The sequence below is a fragment of the Pelmatolapia mariae genome, linkage group LG20 (assembly GCF_036321145.2).
Source record: "Pelmatolapia mariae isolate MD_Pm_ZW linkage group LG20, Pm_UMD_F_2, whole genome shotgun sequence".
NCBI classification, from domain to species: Eukaryota; Metazoa; Chordata; class Actinopteri; order Cichliformes; family Cichlidae; genus Pelmatolapia; species Pelmatolapia mariae.
This window is the reverse complement of record NC_086244.1, coordinates 19,944,480-19,964,040: the sequence shown is the minus strand read 5'-3', so window position 1 is coordinate 19,964,040 and position 19,561 is coordinate 19,944,480. Positions and strand designations below refer to the sequence as shown.

Genomic DNA, 19,561 nt, shown 5'->3' with positions numbered 1-19,561 from the left:
TAGAGAAGAGGGTAAACTTCAAAACAGGTCAGGGACCTGCTTGATTTTTTTTTTTTTTTTTTTTTTTTTTTAAAGGCTGAGTTTTACAGTTGAGAAGTAAGGTTCAAATAGTGGTATACTGTATGTTATGTACAGTAGCAGGAGAGTGTCTGGGGGATTGAAACTGTGGGTCACTGATGCATTTTCAGTAGTTTTAGAATGACAGTGGAGCGCTCTGGCACCTAGAGCCCGACTGCAATATGCAAGTTGGATAAATCTGCTATTTTTGGTCTTCTGTTTTTTGTCAACAGTAAAAATATAGAATATGGCCTGTCTTATCCTTTAAAGTTGTTATGACTAAGACTGTCAGCAACAGATACTTAATAATTTTACAGAATTCATAAAGCACTATTATTACTGTATATCAATGAAATGAAGTTTTCAGCGTTTTTAACACCTTAATACTTTGAATTTTGAACATTTTTTTGCACTGAGAAATAATTACTTTGAAGAGCTTTTTTCCCTCTTTGAGGTGTGTGTGTGTGTGTGTGTGTGTGTGTGTGTGTGTGTGTGTGTGTGTGTGTGTGTGTGTGTGTGTGTGTGTGTGAGTGAGAGAGAGAGAGAGAGAGATTCTTGTGTTTCTGCTGGATCCTGCTGTTAAAATGGAATTAATACTCGGTATCGTTTAAGTTATATTTCAGTAGTGTTGCACAGTCTGTATGTCTCCATGCGGATTTGGGAGGTAGACTTTTGAACAACTGAAATCCTTGCCAAAAATGTGATAAGACTGGTTGATTGTACAATGTGTAATTCTTTGTGGCAGAATTGATAAAGCTTTGGATATAATTTAAAGTCTGCTGTATGTTAATTTGAAATGGGTACAGTCTGTGAACTTACATGCCAGGGTGATTATATCGATGCATCTTTTTATATTTGCACTTAATTTCCACTGTTATTGTTCGTTACTGTATTTGCGAAATGAAATGGTTATGACTTTATATATTCCTTTTTTTCCCTCCTGACTAAATACCTGGCCGTTAATGAAGCAGAATAAAGCTGTACTATTTTCTGATTATTTTTTGAAATGCATTTCTGATGTTGGAGTCCAGATTTTGTGTTGAAATTGCATTTCTTAAGAACACACCGAGATGGCGGACAGCATTTGCGCCAATTCCCAAGACCCTTGTTTTTTTCTGTGAAACTGTTATGTAGTCTGAAATATGAGTTGTTTTTAGTATACAAATTTGACTTTGTGAAAGATGTGACTCAAAGCAGTGACAAGAAGAAAAAAGGATGGATATTGATACACAACAACTTGTTCAGGACTCAGGAGCAGTGTGGAGTCGAGGCCGTAAGGGAGAGCTAGAGTTACACACTGCTGGAGTTTCAGCATTGTGTTTATGTCCAGCCTCAGTCGCTACATATACCCTTCCCCTCTTTGGAATATTAGAAGTAGCTCTAGACAGACCTCAATGCAATATTTTACATTTAGATTACACAAAACTTGCAATGTGTCACTAATTTTGTGCTTCTTTAGCTCGTCCAGCTGATGGTGTCGGTCCATAATTTACAACAGTCGCTGCTTCTCTTATGCTACAGGCCAGATCTTAGAGAAGGTCACACACAGCAATCACCAAACAGTTATTCACCCAAATTGTTCTCAAGGTCACATTTTATGATAACCTGTAAAATCTTGGCAGGTTGTGAGTCTGTTAGCTACTATGTCACTGATGTTTGAGATGTGATGATGTGCTTTATCTGAAGTGGGGCTGAAACGTCAAAGCCTAATGACTTAAATGGTTAAATACCAAATATTTACTTGTTCAAGCAGCTGAATTCTGAGGATTTACTGCTCTTTCTAAACCATTGGTCGATGATAATTTGAGTATCGTTGGGTCTTTTAACAACATTTACACAACCTACATTTTAAATAGGTTGTTCATTCTTATTTTTTCTGTGCATTTCCTGATATTTTATAGAGCAAAATGTCCATAGCTTGCAAGAATGTAGTTTTTATCCATTGAACTGTTCTCTGCTTCAACAAGTGGTTAACGTGAATAGCTCGACCATGGATGCACTTTGTTGTGCCCCTGTAAACAGTCTGTAATGGCTCAGTCACACTAGAGTGAAAATAGGACAACAGCCTTCTTGCAAATAGTTAAACTGGTTGTCCAGTGACTTCAGCGATTTTGCATTTGGCAACTGATTTCAAGTAGTTGTGACAGCCTGCTGGCTAGCTTGCCTGCTGGGAGGCAACCTTCATCCATCCATCCATTGACTCAGTTGTCAACTGGTTGTATTTGACTATACTTCTATAGAAGAGCAAGGTTGCCTAGTGCTTACGTCATTTTGCCTTAAATCGCCATCCTGCAGCCACTATGTCATTGTGAGGTTATGGCTGAACTCTGAAAGTAGCTGATGTTAGTTTCTGTGAATGTAGACAATATTGCCATTTCTTCAGCTCATCACAGTTAATTGCTGTATTATCACAGATATTAATACATTTTTTTCTTCATTTGTCTAAAGACAAACTCCAGGGAAGCTTTGTTAAGACAAGTAACTCAAGTTGACTTCATTCAGTCGCAGACTGATAGACTGATTCCAACTTGGTGCCATTTTATCACCATGTTGCTGCATTGTTCACGCCACGGTCTTCAACCACTGTTGTCCTTCAAGCTACAGTCACACTAGACAAAACAGTGGTTGGAGATCACTGCCTGACCAAAACTATTGCACCTATGTGCAACTTGCAGTCTCCTGCCTCTGAAATGACCCTGATCACATGATCTCAGGGACCTGTGGAGGATGGATGGATGAATGCAAAAATACACTACTCCTCCATAGTATGCCACTTCTACATACAGATACTATTATTATGATGATGATTATGATTATTACTAGCAGTGATAGCTGTACATGGAGTAACAGATGAATAAATATCTGTATTTATGAATGACATACTGAGCAGGAGTAATGGTATATAAATGATGAATTAAGTACTTGCTAACACCTTACTGATGCTTAGTGTGACATTATAAAGTGATACCCAAGTTTTAATAGAGTCTAAGCACCTGTGCAAGATCTGTAGTTCAGAAAAATCTTGGGGCTTAATAGCAATATATAACTAAATGTCATTTGTGTAGTATTGATAAGAAATGTCCTTAAAATGTTCAAAATGTGCTACAGAGAGAGAAGATATAACAGAAATGTTAAAGGCCCCAAAACAAAACCATGTGGCAAGAGAAGTGGAAGAGGGCCTGCAGCCACACAAACTGATCCAACAGTCTCCAAAGCAGACCCCAATACACCCACCCAGTATCTCAACCTATCAACCATAGCTTGGTCACTACGCATAAAACTCTCACTGGTGACACATTTCAGTGGAATAAGCTCTAAAAGCCAGACTGAAATTTATCAAGAGTCCTGTATGTGTATCAAACAGCTGTTCTCTCAGATGCTGAGGGTGAACACTCAATCAGCTGTTAACTATTCTATTTGAGTCCTAAAAAGTCAAGAATCTGTATGAAAACTAAACTTGTAACTAGCAACTGAAACCAAAAACTCATGGAAAACGTTTGGATACATGAGGAGAGCAGCAGAGCTTTCCCCGTTTACTTCTGTATAATCAGGCTCCTTTTTACAACCAGAGGTGTCGCCCCTGCTGGCCAACGTTTTTTTTTTTTTTTTATTTCCTGTGTTTCTTCCACATACATTTCACTGTGTGGAGTTTTGTTTTTTGTCTTTTTTTGTAATACATTTTTAGCTCGGCCCACATTTTCAGAGTCCGAAATCTTGTCTCCCCCCTGCATACTACCACCTTCTCCTCCCCCCCACCCCCTCTCGCCTGTGTTCAGCCAGCTAGATTGAGTTCAGCCCCTTCGGCTGGAGGCTCTGGTTTATCTGGAACTAAAGAGAAAGCTATTCAGGAGCTGTGCGCCGCCAGGTGAAGGAAGGCTCCGTTTTGGACGCTGGGGGGGAGCGAGAAAGGACCGAGGGCCGGGGATTTGACTTTTTCTGTATAAACTCGGGTTTGTGAGGGCGTGTGGGGAGCTATGGCGGTGCTTTCTGCGCTTTGGGTGCTTTTATTGTCCCAACTATTGATATCATCCTCAGCCCAGGTAAGAGTTACTAAGTTATTACCCTTCTTTTTCTTTGCGCGTCATTGGTGATGGGTTTGTTTTTTACCTGCAGATCTCATGTAGTAAGCCAGTAATTTAAAAAGTGTATCCTTTTTTTTTGGTGAAAGTGATGATGATGATGATGATGACAGACGTGACTCTCTTCCGGCAGGTTTCAAGCAGACATTTACACACTACCTGAGAACCTGATGCTTTCTGTGAACCTTTTTCCTTAGTTGTACATATATTGTATTACTCCTGACAAATTAAAGGGGAACTAGAATGAACAGGGGTCTCTCTGGTTCTGCAGGTTTGTTGCTCTGCAGTGTAATTGTGTGCAGGTGGCTCTATCTTTTGCACTAGTTAGTGAAGTCAGGCCGATGTTTTGCTTGAACCTGTGGAATGCGCGGATTGAAGATCAGTGCGCACAATGAAACCTCTGTTCACTCCCTGACTGAGCCGAGCTCTGGTGCAAGATTTGGAAGTCTTTAGGACAAAATTGTTGTATTGGGTGATCATAGCAGTACAGGTTTAATTGAAGAGGATTCTCATAGTGTTCTTACAGCACTGAATAATGTTTTTCATCGTGTTGTATATGTTTGTGACCATTTACCGTTACATCGTTAATATTAGTTTCATTATTTTCTCTCTCTCCCTTTAGCTTATTCATTCTCACAGTCACTGTGTCAAAATATGCCAAACATTTCTCATCACTTTCTGTTGCCTCCAAATTTTTACTGCATTCCATCAAAAGAGGGTCGCTTAAGTTGATTCTCATGAATTTCATGTTCCAGAGGCCAGGCCCCAGAGGAGCTCCTGGCCTACAAGGACCCCCAGGGCCACCAGGAAGGGATGGCACTGACGTGAGTAGACCAAGGGTGTCTGCATATAAAAACACCTCTCTGTCATTTAGACTATTAAACATGCACCGAAGTTAAAGACGATGGGAGTTAAGAGTAGATGCGTAAGCTCTTATATTTTTGTGGGTAATAAACCCACATTTATTTATTTATTTATTTATTTATTTTCATCTTTTAAGCAAAATTGGGAGTAAAAGTAGAGAACAAGGATACTGACAGATTTTTTTAAAACTGAAAATTCATATTTATTTTATATAGAGATTCACACTCAGTTACCTATGGTATACTATGGTTTGCTTGTGCTTAGGTGTGGATAGGTGATATTATTTATTAGTTTTATCTGAGTGACTCCTCCCACAGCCCCTCCTACAAGTATTAAATGACAATGATGGCTATCAGGTAGGCAGGCTTTAAGTTTATCTTCTGAACAGAGTTGTGTGAAACTAAATTAGAAAAACTGTTTGGCTGATTATGTTTTCTTAAAAAAACATTTTATGTTGTCTACAGTGCTTCTTAAGCTGATTACAGGACTCATACAGTGTTAGGGCCATCATAGCATGTAGTTAGACAAGTCAGAGAATACAGACAATGTTTTTCCATCCCCCTGATGCCTTGCCTTTAAGGTTTTTATTGCAGGTAAGCATATGATGTTATAGTAAAAAATAAATAGAGAGTAAAACAATAAAATGAGGCTTTATTTGCACAGGGATGAAGAGGAAATTGGATTACAGGCAAGCTAAGTAAAAAGAAAAACTTTGCTAACATTGCAGAGTACTCCCTTATCCTTTCTGATTTTTGTCAAACTAAACTAAAAAAAGAAAAACACTCAAACCAAATGTTGTCCATGCCTGTCAGAAAACTTTTAGTTGTGACTCCAGTGAAGCTTAGGCTAACAGAGGGCCCATTCATACATTCCCCAACCCCGTGAGACCATCTGAAGTTACACCTCATACCTCCTGCCTGCACCTTCAGCACCCCTCCCCTATACAAACCAAACTGGAGCTTTTATCATGTGACCGGTCAGCATCAGGTCGCTGACTGGTTTAGTAGTGTTTGCTCTTCCCCAGCACAGCAGAAGCTAAACATTGTATAGAGTGAAGCAGCCCACAGTCTCACTGCTTCAGTTACCTAAAACACTAAGTTACTGATGAATATTAAAGAGGGGCTAATGCTGGCTCTCCAATAAAACACTAAAGTTTTTGGGTCTGTGTAGCAGTGGCTTTGAAAGTTGTCTGGTTCAACATTAGCTTGAAAACAAATTTACTTACTTATTTTATTTTTTATCTAATTAACAGGGTAAACCAGGACCTCCCGGTCTGCCAGGGAAACCAGTGAGTATTCCAACAATTCAAGCAAAGTGCGTTTTATTCAGTCACAACTATAAGCATGCACCTAACTGTAAGTGTTTTTCTTGCACCTTTGACTTCCTCAAAATTGGTCAAATTATTGTAAAATGGTGTTAAATAGATGCAACTTGTTTAAAGACCATGTTCCAGAGACAGAACTGTTTCTCCTCCACTTGAAGTAAAATGCATATCCATGAACTATGGAGCAAAGAAAGGCTGCCATTTAAATTTAAATAGTGAATATGCAACTCACTAACAATTAACTATATGTGCAAAACAAATAAATTAAGCATAACATCAGGAGTCTTTCCTACTAGCTCAAAAGTAATCCGACTACCCTGCCTTCAGTCGAAAGAAAACAGCACCTTGGTGCCTTAAATAACCTGAAATCAGAAATGTGTTACTTTACAGTCTTTCTTTTAGGTTTTCCCTTTAACGTGTTTTCCTTTATTTTAGTTTGATGATGATTTTGTGATACAAGAAGAAGAAATCAGTTGTTTATCTGGGATTTAAATTACTCACTCTGCTTTTGTAGGGTCCCAAAGGGAAAGTGGGAAAACCAGGGGGACCAGGACAACCAGGACTGCCTGGACTTCCAGGTGTAGATGTAAGTGTCCAATAAGCAAACACAGCCAGTCCTTAAACTAACATCAACACACCAGCTCTGTTTTTATCTGTACACAAACATAGAGATGCTATAAAATGACCAGTTACTGTTTAAAACATCATTGCACTTCCTCTCCAGGGTTTGACAGGTCCCGATGGTCCTCTTGGCAGGGATGGACCCCCAGGAGAACCAGTAAGTTTTTCTCAGTTTTGTGAGCTTTCTGGGACACTGCGAATACATTTAAAGATGCACAAGCTGGGTTTAAAGACCTCCTATCTACTTCACACTGGCCTTCATAATTTAGCTGAAGTCAGCCATTGCAAGACACATGTAGGAACATATACGTATGCATGCAAACTCTGCATGTTGATTCTGTTGCATGAAGATGTTTAAGAGGCCTAACAGGCACAAGGTCTGTGCTTTCTCTGTCGGCCTGGATTTGTCAAGCTGGCTCAGCCTCCTAGTGGGAATATTTTTAATGAGGGATCAGAATCGGATTAATTTCTACTGCTTCCATAATCCGGCTAGGAATGCACACCGTTTCCCACCAATCTGTGAAACCATGGGAGATAATGAACTCTTGCTCCAATGCCGAGGGTAAACAGGTATTATCCTCTCAGAAGCACAAGAGAAGACAGAATTACAGCACCTATGACATCAAACTGCTGCTGCGTCTTACGATGAAACAGGAAGGCTTTTCTTTACCATTGTGAATATATGAATATAACATATGATATGATAAAGACCATGGGGCCACTATTAAATGGCTTCAAAGTGACCAACTAGACAGATAATGCTCTCACTCTCCAAGCCCCTTAGCAATTCCACTAATTAGCCAACTTAATGAGGAAGCTTATGTCAACCCATGTCACTGATTACTCAGACAACTACACTGTTACTGCTGGCTCATAGTACTGAAGAGTCATGCAAAGACAAACAGGATTAAAGTGTTAAAGTCTTTGACAGAGTCAAAGTACAACTAACTGAATCAGACATAAAGTAAAGTCTGTGTGAGTGTATACACAGCAACCTCACAACCATTTGTTTATGATTTGTGTGACAGTATGTCCTATTACACGCTGAGGAATGGAGCGAATTAGTGTAACATTGCTGTGTTACATCTGTTTGGAGTCATTTTGCCAGTCGTCCTCTGAGGCACCACAAATACAGCTCGGAGGAAGTAAACAAAGGAGAACTAAAAGAAAAGAAGACGGGGCACCTCAGCAGACCACAGTTTGATCATTTAGTCCAATACTTGAAAAATAATTATTGAAAAAGCATCTTATTACTGTGTCCTCCAGAGCTAGCCTAAATCTTGGCTAGAAAACCAAACTTAGGCCCACCCAATCAGATTATCTGTTTTTATCTTTCTTTCGCTCTTTCTTTCTTTTGTTTGTTTGTTTGTTTAGTTGGGAGGGCATCATTGTATAAATATTACACATGAGTTCAACTAATATTTTATTTTTAATGTGCAATACTAAATATTTGACGATATGCCTTTGTTCTGGGACCTCCCCGTCCTCCCATGCACGTGTGAAAAAGTGTCATAACGACACATGAGATGCTCACAAAAAAGCAGTCTTTACAGCTCAGCCCAAAAAAGCCCTTTGGCTCACATATTTCACACCATTCACACCTTTTTTTGTCGACATCTTCCAGTACTGATGATGGGAGAGTCCATCTGCTAAAGTCTTCTGCAGTGCATCCCACAGATTGTCTCTGGGGTTGAGATCTGGAATCTGTGGTGGACAATCCACGAGTGAAAATGATGTCTAATGCCTCGTGAACCACACTTTCACAGTTTGAGCCAGAAGAATCCTGGCACTGGCATCTTGGAACATGCCTCTGCCATCAGGGAACAAAAATTCCATTGATGGAAAAACCAGGTCATTCCACATATTCGGGTAGTTAGCTGATCTCATTTTTTCAGGTACATAACATTGCTCAGTGTACACCTCCAATTCAGTGCAAGATTCTCATCTATACTGCCCAGTCAAAAACAAAAGTCCCCACCCAATGAGTTCTTTTGAACCAGCAGTGTATTTTTTCTATGTTCATGTTCATGGACATTAATTATAATATTTTGTGACATATTTAGATATAATTTTTGTGTCAGAGGCACATATTTTGTCCAGAGAAAGCAGGAAGGAACCATCATTGCAAACAAGAAATCAAACCTTTAAAAGAGATCACAGCCATTGAATTTTAACCCAGACCATGACCTTTTTCTAAATCCAAGCTAGTAATTCTTAATGCCTAACTTAAACCAAGTTGAATTTAGGCCCCTTGCATGAGCAGTCCCCAACCCATCCAAGTCCTCCAACCTTTATTTTTCATATATATGCCATCAATAGTGGCAGATCACAAATCTGATACAGCATGACAGCAGGTGTTTGGGCGGGAACGGGTTGCAAAGTGGCTTGCAAATGCACAAAAACGGCAGACAGACCAAGACAGATTCAGCTCTGCATGATATTAACCAACTGGATGCATAAAGTGGCATCAGATGAGTGTTCAGCTGATGTAGGTCTGTTGTTAAGATCTACCAGAACTGTGGGCTGGCTCTTCCTGACCTAACACTAGGCTGAAATGTATTGCCAAAACTATGGAAGCTTGCTTCGAGATGGACGTTGTACTGTTTGAAACTATTTTTTTCACTTAGAATAAGTTGATGTTTATCACCAGTACTGTTCATCCTGCTGGAATAGCAGGCTTTATTAACACATAAAACACAAACTCTTGCAGACAGGCTACTTTAAACCTAAAGTATATATATAAAAAGGGAAAAATCTGCATTTCTGTTATGTCTATATGTGAGCATTTATTGTAGCGTCTTTACTTTACAATATAAAGTGCCTTGGGGTGAGTGTTTTTGTGAGTTGGCGCTATATAAATAAACTGAATTGAATAGAATGAGATATGGGCCTTAAAAGTTTCTACTAGGTGTGTTTATACCTGAGGCTGATTGTGATTTGTGCCTTGCTATCTACAGGGTGAAGCAGGTCCTCCTGGGCCACCTGGACCTCCTGTAAGTAACCCCACATGTGTAAAACCTGACAAGCCTTTATTTTCCTCTTCTCTTATAAGTAAACATATGATTGAGGCTACTGTTACACAGAATATTTCCCTAAAATACTTTTACCCACAGTAATTATTAAACCTACGGCAGTTACTTTTTTCAGACTTTATTATTTCATGCTGAGAGAATACCTTTCTGTACTTGTGCTCCTGTTAAGTCAGGTTTATGATCAGCTCTTGGGTGACTCAGGCAGCAGTGTCACATTTTGTCTTAGGATTACTCAGATGTCATATACATAAGCGCACACTGGCCTCAAAGCAACAATCCATGAGAAATATTCTCATGGTGGATATTGTTTCAGTGTGTGAATCTAATCATTTCCCAGGTGTTTGTGACTTAATTTGCCTTCCTGTGTCTTCCGTAGGGCAGAGGGAGACCAGGAGCTTCAGTGAGTACACAGCACTTTTTATGTTGTTCTGGGGGAGTACACCTGTGGTGTCATTTTTTATTTATTTATTTTTGCTTATTTGCATTCTGCGATTAGATGCTCATTATTCTTTAAAGTAGTTCAGACAGTGTGCGGCACATGTACTCTGGTGGCATGCGAACACCCAGTCTCTTTTGTTTCTAGGGACTTCCCGGCACCAACGGGCTGCCAGGCGGACCCGGACCCCAGGGCCCAGTGGTGAGTGTCTCTAATTAAGATCTCCTGTCATCATTAAGGGATTTCTTCATTTGAATAAGAATGAGATAGTCTGTTTCATTTCTGTATCTACAGAAAACTCTTATCTTCCACTTGATTTTTAATGTGAAAAGATAATCGCAGAAAATGTATACACGAGCCTCTGCAGCAGAAACAATAAGCTAACAGATCCTGTGATCTCAGCTTCAAATCAACCAGGACAACGTTGCCCTAAATTTCTGTATACTGTAGCAGGAGGATAAGAATAACCACTGACCGAGAAGGACACATCGTCAGTGTTTCTACTGGGTCACACTTTATTTAGGCTGAACTCCGCTCATTTGTAAAAGCTCAGTAGGTTTCCAAAGACCCCACAGGCCTGTTAGAACTCAGTGTAATGTTCAGGCTACTCTCAGAATTACTATAGCAACGGGTCATCGGTTGTTCACTGAATAATCATAAATAGTGTTTGATAGGGGTTTTCTACAAAAAAAGTCTAGCAAGACGTTTCCTTTTTAAATGAAATTGTTCTGATTGCTCTAGAGGTTTCAAGTTTACTTCACTCTGTACAGTTAAGTTCAAACAACAGTGTGAACTGAAAACAAGAAAATCACATTTTTGTTTGAGTACAGTACAAAGACAATTCCTGATTTTAATCTAGTTCCATCACAACCTTCCAACTCGGAAAATAATCACGTCTTTTATCCTGAGATGCTGAAGGTGCTTCTGCTTACCCTGATGCTCCTCTGTGTGTTTCTCAGGGTCCTGAGGGTCTTCCAGGACTACCGGGACCTACTGGCCCAGATGGACTCCCAGTAAGTGCAGTTATCATTGTATATCTGGTGTTGGTACAGTAGCCACATTGTCATATTTTCCCAGTCACCCAGTGGATATCAGGAAAAGCACTAAAAAACAAAGAATGCAGCAAAGTCACGTTTAAAGTAAATGTCGCCGTATTTCTCACTTGTGTTGTCATTATTCAATCTCTCAGGGTCTTCCCGGTACACTTCATGATCTCAATGGAGAGCTTCTGGTAAGTGTTTCTTGTGAAAACGGTGTGACTGCAGAAAACTGTGCCAGTGTATGTGCTCTCTACATACACTGGCTGTAGAGGTCTCAGTTTTTTGTCTCTGTACTCTGCAGTGTCCTGCAATCTGCCCCCCTGGCCCACCTGGTCCTCTGGGAATGCCGGGATTCAAGGTAAACAGAGTTTTGGTGTTTTTTGTTTTGTGTTGTTTTTTAAGTACAATGTTAGACCAAAGGTGGCCGACAGGAAAGAGTCATACTATAAAAAGCAATTTAAGTAGCACTAACAAAAGTGTTTCAGAAATGTAAGATGACCTTCTCAGAATGCATCTGCTGCTACAGCCTACATCTACTAACCTACCAACAGCAATGTAGCATGGCATTGCTCATGAAAAAAAACAATATATGGAGTTAAAATGCACAAAACTAAATGTTTGGCATTCCAATAAAATTAAATTAAAAATGAGCTGAATTGTGGGAGCATTGCTTAAATGATCCGTAGTCCATCACGACTGCACAGAGGAAGCTGTGTGGTGAAAAGAAGAAGCAGAGGTGTTATCGTTATACAGTCTGCGTACATCAAACATCCTTCCAAAGTTTATTAGATCTACATCACAGTAAACCCAAAATGTTGCTGAAATCTCACAGTTTGTAAATATAAGCACTCGGCTCATGACGGCATTCACTTCTGTGTGTGTTTGTGTTCATTTAGGGTCACACTGGGCACAAAGGAGACAAGGGAGAACCTGGAAAAGATGGAGAGAAAGTGAGTTAGATATATGGCTTGAAGATTTTTGCTGTTTCTGTTATTATTATTTTATATTACGGCTGAAAAGAGAATCAATTTAATGTTTACATTTTGCCCTGTTTTGTCTCTAGGGTGACGCTGGACCACCAGGTCCACCAGGTCTTCCTGGCACTGTGGGCCTGCAGGTGAGATATGCCCACAGTTTTTTGCCCACATAAGTTTTGCTGATTTAATGCACTACGACAAGGAGTTTTTGAAGAATTATTTGATGATAATAGGCTGTTGTTGTCTTTTAAAGTGCCTTCAAAATGTTCAAATGCTGTGTTTCAGGGTCCACGTGGTCTAAGAGGTTTACAAGGCCCAATGGGACCTGTAGGCGACAGAGTAAGCAGCTTTTACCTGTTTTCACTCAGTAGATGTAGATTTGTGTCAGGGTGTTTCTTTTGACCTCGTTCTCTGTTTGTCCCCAGGGCTTCCCTGGTTTCAGAGGCAAGCCTGGCATCCCTGGCATTATTGGAAAGACAGTGAGTCTCCCAATGTTTATATCACAAAAATAAAAAGAGTTTGTCAGTGCTGGTTAGTAGTTCACAGCTTAAATAAATGGCAGATCCCATCAATAAATAGCTGTGTGTGTGTTTAATCTGATGTTTCCAGGGTGATGGCGGAGAAAAAGGACCACAGGGATTCAAAGGACCCAAAGGAGAAATAGTATGTAAAAAAATTTGATCTGTGATTTGAGTGTATACATAAGATGTAAATATCATGTGTCAGTGTGTCTTTTAACAGGGTAAAATTGGTTCCAAAGGAGCTTCTGGTGGAGCAGGGCCCAAAGGAGAGCCTGTAAGTGCAAATATACAGAATTCAAGATTCTATATTTATATCACCTGTCAGAACAATGCGAGTCATATCTGATGGATTCAACAGGGTATTCCTGGCAGAGATGGCAAAGACGGAACCCCAGGGTTGGATGGTGAGAAGGTAAGATGCTTTTTTAAAAAAATATATATTTTGCTCTAACTGCTTGATTAAAGAGATTTCACACCAACTATGATGTCTGTCTGCTGACAGGGCGATCCTGGACGCCACGGGGTAGTTGGAGAGAAAGGACCAAATGGCCTTCCTGTAAGTGTTATTAATAATCACCACTTTCACCACTGCCATGAGAATCACCTTCACTTTCTGTGCTTTTTTTATGTACATTCATGTAATTTTTGGGGGGTTCTAGGGTCTGCCAGGAAAGGCTGGTACAAAGGGATCTAAAGGAGAAGCTGTGAGTATCACCACAAAATATATTCTAACTTTTAAACTATGATTAGAAACATGGAGGAAAACTGTTATGTTCTCATTCCTTTACACCAGGGTGATCCAGGAAAGCCCGGGGAGATGGGACCCTCTGGAGAGCCAGGTATTCCTGTATGTATCTGATGGTGCTTTTAGGGAGTTACAGTCTAATAAATGTGTCACTTGACCCAGCAGGTGAGCTCTCTAATTTTTTCTGACTTGTCTGCAATTTCTTTCGCTTCTCTTCAGGGTGAGATTGGCATCCCAGGAGAGAGGGGGATAGCAGGTCCAAGAGGAGTGGCGGTAAGTTAATGATCACGCTGTATATTAAGTGAAATCATGCACTACCTTTTGGTGCATTGCTGAAATTCTAGCATTGCTATTTAAAAAAAAATCAGAAAAAGCCTCAATATAAGCTCTGCCACATTTACAAACGAAATTATTAAAATTCCTGCTGCACATCTTTTGATTATAACCCATTTATAGAATTTAGGCTTAGGAGTTTCCAATACTTTAAAGTTTGCTTCTTTAATGACCAGTGGGTGGTTTTTAAACCACAATGGCTGAAAAAGAAATGGGATTAACAGAGCCCAAAGTAAAAGGCTAAAACGACGAGCAGTCTACAACATGGTACTAAATTGGAATAAAATGAACCACTGGCCTTCCATGTGAATGATAATCTCGAAGAGTGCTAGGAGTATTTTTCTCTGATTCAGTGACTTACTAAGGTGGAGTTATGGAGCGATACCTACAGGGAGGGCAGGTATTCATGAGGGAGGAATTTATAAACAGAGAGATCTTTGTTTTTCACATCAGAGCCTGCGGCAAGGAAAGAAAGATAAAACTCGCATCGGAATTAACACCCCTACTATCACACACCGCACTGCATAACAAATCCTGCCTCACATAACGACCTCCTGCATTTGTTTAGTTTCTCTTACCCGAATCAAAAGAAGGAAGCATCATTAATTTCCAGTGGGTTTTTTTTTTTTTTTTTAAGTGCTTCGTGTTTTCTAGAAAAATGACATGACTATGTCTCTTTCTGACAGGGTGGTATTGGACCAGTGGGCAACCCTGGGCCTCAGGGAGTGAAAGGCTTCCAGGTAGTTGCTTTAAATGATTTATCATCATCATTTTTTCTTATTATTATTTCTTAATTTACTGATTGTGTGTCGTGTGCTGCAGGGAGTCAAAGGAGACTTGGGAGATCCGGGTCTTCCAGGACCAACAGGAATTCGTGGAGAATTTGGTGACAGGGTGGGTTTTTAATTATTCAGGAGAATGATGTCCCTGTAACATCTTAAAATGTCTATTTTGTCACCCCAGTAGTCCAAAATGCAAATGTGACCAGTTTACTGCTGAAGTACAATATGAAAGCAAGAAATGTAAAGTGATGGAGTGACTTATTTGTTGCTAAAAAAACCCAACCCCAGTATAAAACAAACATGGACATGTGTAGGTGTGTCCCCGCGTATCTCCACACAATCACAGTGGAGACGTGTGACTGTCCAGCTGTGTTCATGTTAGGACACTGTATCCCACTGTATCACCATCCTGTCTCAGTCTTAGTGGTATAAACTCAAACTGCAGCCCAGCACAGACACAAAGTGGCCTCCTGTTCAGAACATGAGGACAGAACAAAGCCAGCCTTTATACCAGTCCTGGTTCCCCTCAACCAGCCCACCGTGCTTCCTTTCATCCCCCACCCCCATCCTTTTCCCAGCCAGCCGGCCTTCAATAAATATCTCTGCATGCCTCTTATTTATTCTCTCATTCTCTTTTTTCAATCCTATAGGGCCCAGTCGGGGCTTCTGGACCTAAAGGAGACATGGTAAGTCACCAACATCTCCACTGATGTCCTGTGATAGTTTTCATCCAGCTTTTTGAAAAGTAAACTAAAGAAATTATTATTTTATATGTATAGTCCTCCCCATACATAGATTTTTCATAAGCTTATAAAATGAAAGACTTTCTTCAGTTATGAAATATGTGACATGCAGTTCAGATCTCACGTTGTCATTTCAGGGTGTTGCAGGAAGTGATGGGTTACCAGGAGAGAACGGAGATCCTGTAAGTGTTTTCGTCATTGTCTGAATACTAACACTCTGCGGTGTTCGTAACCTACAGAGCAGTTACTGTGTTTGCAGTAGTTAGTTGTACTCTTGGTACAGAGGCTAAGGCCATTCCACCTACTCAAGTACATGCACGTGTCTTTAACGCACTTCATTGTTTTGTACAAGTGTATTTGGCTCCACGGGTACTTTCACACGAGTTTTATGGTGCTGGACAAAAAGTTTTAGGGAGGTATCTTTTAGTTTTTGCTGCCAATGGATCAGAAAACACTGAAAATATGGATAATTTTACACAATTATAAACAATTATTTAAATCTACTTATTCTGATAGTGTATTTCTCTGTATTTTAGCATGACTTTGGGCTCTTATCTATTGTCTTTATCCCCTCTTTTTTAATTTAAAGCTGCATGAAAGATGCTGTACCAAACAATGTTTGACTGTTTGAATGCTGCATACAGTTCTGTAATATAGCATTTTCAGAATTATCTAAAACAATGTCCTTATTTCCAGGGTCCCTTTGGGCCAGTTGGACAAAAAGGGGAGGTGAGCTATATTTCCTGTTACATTTTGCAATGCTTTGTGCTTTTACATCTTAGAAATCAGCTTTTTATCACCAAACTATTAACATCTATTAACACCAAACAAAGATCAGATGTTGTGTGTGGGTGTAATTAGCAGCAAGTTTGTTCCAAACTCCCTCTGTATTTGCTCCCTCACTAAACATTAAAAACTGGCACCTAGCTCTGAGCTTTTGCCTACTTGTCAGAGTCACTGCACATGATTCAGCCTCACATTCCATGTTTAATAGGATTAATTAGAGATAGGTATTGCTGCTTTAGCTTTATTGGCCTGTTTGCTGCTATGGCCACGAGGGAAAGGCGAGTAACATTAAGCTGCAGCACAATTTATGTAATTAGAGACAGCACTGATGAGCCACCCTCTCTTAGTCTCATTTACTGTTTGCTGTGCTAGTTGGAGTAATTATCAAGCAACAAGATGCCACCAACGCGTTGTTTCAACAGACCCAGTTTGCTCCTCATTTGGTGTTTAGTCAGCGATCAAATGTTATGGATGTTTTCAGCTTCAGTTTGGAATAAATCAATTTGTTTTTGCAAACATAATGAGTTATTTAACAGATAATTGTTGTTGATTGTAGTCGGGGAAGCGAGGTGAACTGGGGCCTAAAGGCGTGACGGGTCCACAAGGAGAGGTTGGGGGAAGAGGGCCTCCAGGAAAAGAAGGCCCAATGGGCTTTCAAGGGGAACAGGGTGTGCCTGGACTTCCAGGAAAGAGAGGTGTACCTGTAAGTGTGCTGTTCGTTTTTCTTTTTCTTTTTTTTTTGACTGCACAAAACTACCTGGTTAAAACATATAGATGTAAATGGTTTCATATAAACTGCCTCAAATCTGGTGTTTCAGGGTAAACTGGCAAGTGAGCAACACATCAGAGAGCTATGTGGCCCAATGATTGATGGTGAGAGATCCTAATTTAATCTTCACGTGTAACTCATTCTATTGTCAAATATATATATATATATATATTTTTTTTTTTAAATGCGGGATTTTTACCTTTTGGTGCTTCTCCAACATGTAGATCAGGTTGCACAACTGGCTGCCAACCTGCGAAGACCCCTGGCACCTGGAATGGTGGGCCGCCCCGGCTCTCCAGGGCCGCCAGGAAAGCCAGGAGTTGCAGGCTCTATTGGGCATCCAGGTGCCCGAGGTCCACCAGGGTACAGAGGCCTGCCAGGAGAACTTGGAGATCCAGGTCCCAGAGGTATGAAAAATGAAACATGTCACAGGAGCACAAAAATAATTTCACTGCCTATTTAGCCTTACGGTTGCATAATCAGATGGTTAACGTCAATGATGGAAGACGTACTCAGATCCTTCACTAAATAGCAATAGTACACAAGTACCAGTAAACACGTTGTATTAAAAGACATATTAGCAACATAACTACTTAACTATTCAAAAATAAAAATATTCATTTTAGATGGAAAGAGATTTAATCATTCATTACTTCAGTGTAGAAACAATACATAAGATATTTTTTGCACACTGAGGGAGTTAAGGCTGCTGATTACCAGCAAAAGAATGTGAGATGATTATTGGGCTAAAAAACGTTCTTGCTACCCAAATATGAATTCTGTTTGCTTTTCCTTACTAAAATATTGGATCATTTGATCTAGCTAAGCCTCGAACAGTTACTTCCATGAAACCATCCTGAGTTTTTGGGGTTAAGAGAGAGCCATATTTGGTGGAAAAGCTAATTAGTCATGACAAAAAGCAGAGGCAACAAGACACAAAGGTTTGAATTCACTGTAAAGTTTAAACTGGTATAAAAAGGAAACATGTAAACTGTACTTTAGCACCACACCTATGTAAATGCACTTTGTTTCCACCACTGATTGAAATTTTCTGCTTTCACAACAGGTGATGTTGGTGAGGCAGGTGATAAGGGATCCATTGGTAAAGCCATTGATGGGCCTCCTGGAGACCAAGGATACCAAGGTATGTGCTCTCATACGGAGCACTTCCATCTGAACCAATCATTTTCTTTTTTATACCTACATTTGAACTACTGTTCTAAACATCCACTCATCTCAGACTTGTCAAACAGACATAAGTGTATAAGTCTTCTGTTACTCCTGCAACTTCTAACTACAGCACATTCCCACAGGTCTTCCAGGGGTACCTGGAATTGTTAAAGATGGGCGCGATGGCTCTCCAGGAGATCCAGGTGAGCCCGGAGAGCCAGGCAGAGTAGGCAGGACTGGGCACCAAGGACCTCCTGGAATCTGTGACACATCAGCTTGTCAGGGAACATCACCTGCCGGGAAATCCTCTAACCCCAAAAACAATTAAGCATAAGTTCCTGCACCCTGACACCATCCACTCCGAGGTGAGAGTTATAAGTGAGGATAAAAGGAATGAAAGAAGAGAGTGGCCACAAAAAAAGTCCTCTTTATTTAAATACATGCATCACAAGTTGGGAAGAGTAACATCAGATGGTGTGATATTTTTGACAAAATAGAGGAACATCCAGCGAGTGACATGAACATCAGCGCAACTGAGAGACAAAAAAAACAAACAACCAACGTTATGATATGAAATGGAGAGAGGTAAGGAGAAGTGCAAGAGAACAACTGCATTGATCCAAGTACTATCACATGACAAGACTTGACTTACAAACACCTGGAAAGTGAATGATGAGTCCTTTGTGTATAAAAACTTTGTACATGTTGCTTCAACGCCCCAAACACTTTGATTAACATCCTTCTGCAGATAACACACACACAAAAAAAGGTGACTGTCTCATATGTGAATGTGCATTTATCATGGCCCATTATGTAAATCACAGATGTTACCTCAACATGGAAATAAGTGCAAGAAGCATAAAAGCCTCTGTGGAGGAGCTGTGTATGTACTGTAAAAGGAATAAAAAACAAAAATCCAGGTTCCCAGACATTGTGTAGATTAATGCAAGAAAAAAAAGGTTTGATAGTCTTTTTTTTACAGCTTGTTTTCTGTTATTGTTTTTTTTATGATATGTGAATTTGATTCTTCAGACTTCAGAATCAAAAGCAAAATAAACTTATGAAAGCATAAATCACACATTGTAAAATACAGTTTAAGAATTTTAGGAACAAAGTATTTTTTTCCAATCTGCAATGACCACATCCACTATGTACTACCGGTGCTGTAACTATTAAATATACATGACTTTAAATACTATTTATTATTTGTGGGTGACTGTTGTATGTACAGTAAGATGCTACAGCGACATGTTGTAAGAAAGAACAAATAAAGCCACTTTTC

General features: G+C 39.9%; 1 protein-coding gene across 2 annotated transcripts; it reads left to right on the top strand.

Moving 5' to 3' along the window:
• Window positions 1-3,864: 3,864 nt before the first annotated feature.
• col9a3 (collagen, type IX, alpha 3) lies at window positions 3,865-19,550 on the top strand. 2 transcript variants are annotated; one of them, XM_063464946.1, is made up of 33 exons: window positions 3,865-4,097; window positions 4,892-4,960; window positions 6,253-6,288; window positions 6,839-6,910; window positions 7,049-7,102; window positions 9,903-9,938; window positions 10,354-10,377; window positions 10,561-10,614; window positions 11,373-11,426; window positions 11,603-11,644; window positions 11,755-11,811; window positions 12,350-12,403; window positions 12,517-12,570; window positions 12,716-12,769; window positions 12,856-12,909; window positions 13,040-13,093; window positions 13,172-13,225; window positions 13,310-13,363; window positions 13,454-13,507; window positions 13,611-13,655; window positions 13,745-13,798; window positions 13,916-13,969; window positions 14,716-14,769; window positions 14,852-14,923; window positions 15,462-15,497; window positions 15,692-15,736; window positions 16,251-16,283; window positions 16,897-17,043; window positions 17,159-17,213; window positions 17,334-17,516; window positions 18,176-18,253; window positions 18,423-18,644; window positions 18,777-19,550. In XM_063464946.1, the coding sequence occupies exons 1-32, from the start codon at window positions 4,032-4,034 to the stop codon at window positions 18,605-18,607; spliced, it is 2,037 nt and encodes a 678-aa protein (XP_063321016.1). In that variant the 5' UTR covers window positions 3,865-4,031; the 3' UTR covers window positions 18,608-18,644; window positions 18,777-19,550. The 2 variants fall into 2 exon arrangements, with proteins under 2 accessions (XP_063321016.1, XP_063321014.1); XM_063464944.1 differs by having other exon boundaries at window positions 3,866-4,097; window positions 18,423-19,550.
• The last annotated feature ends 11 nt before the right edge of the window (window positions 19,551-19,561 follow it).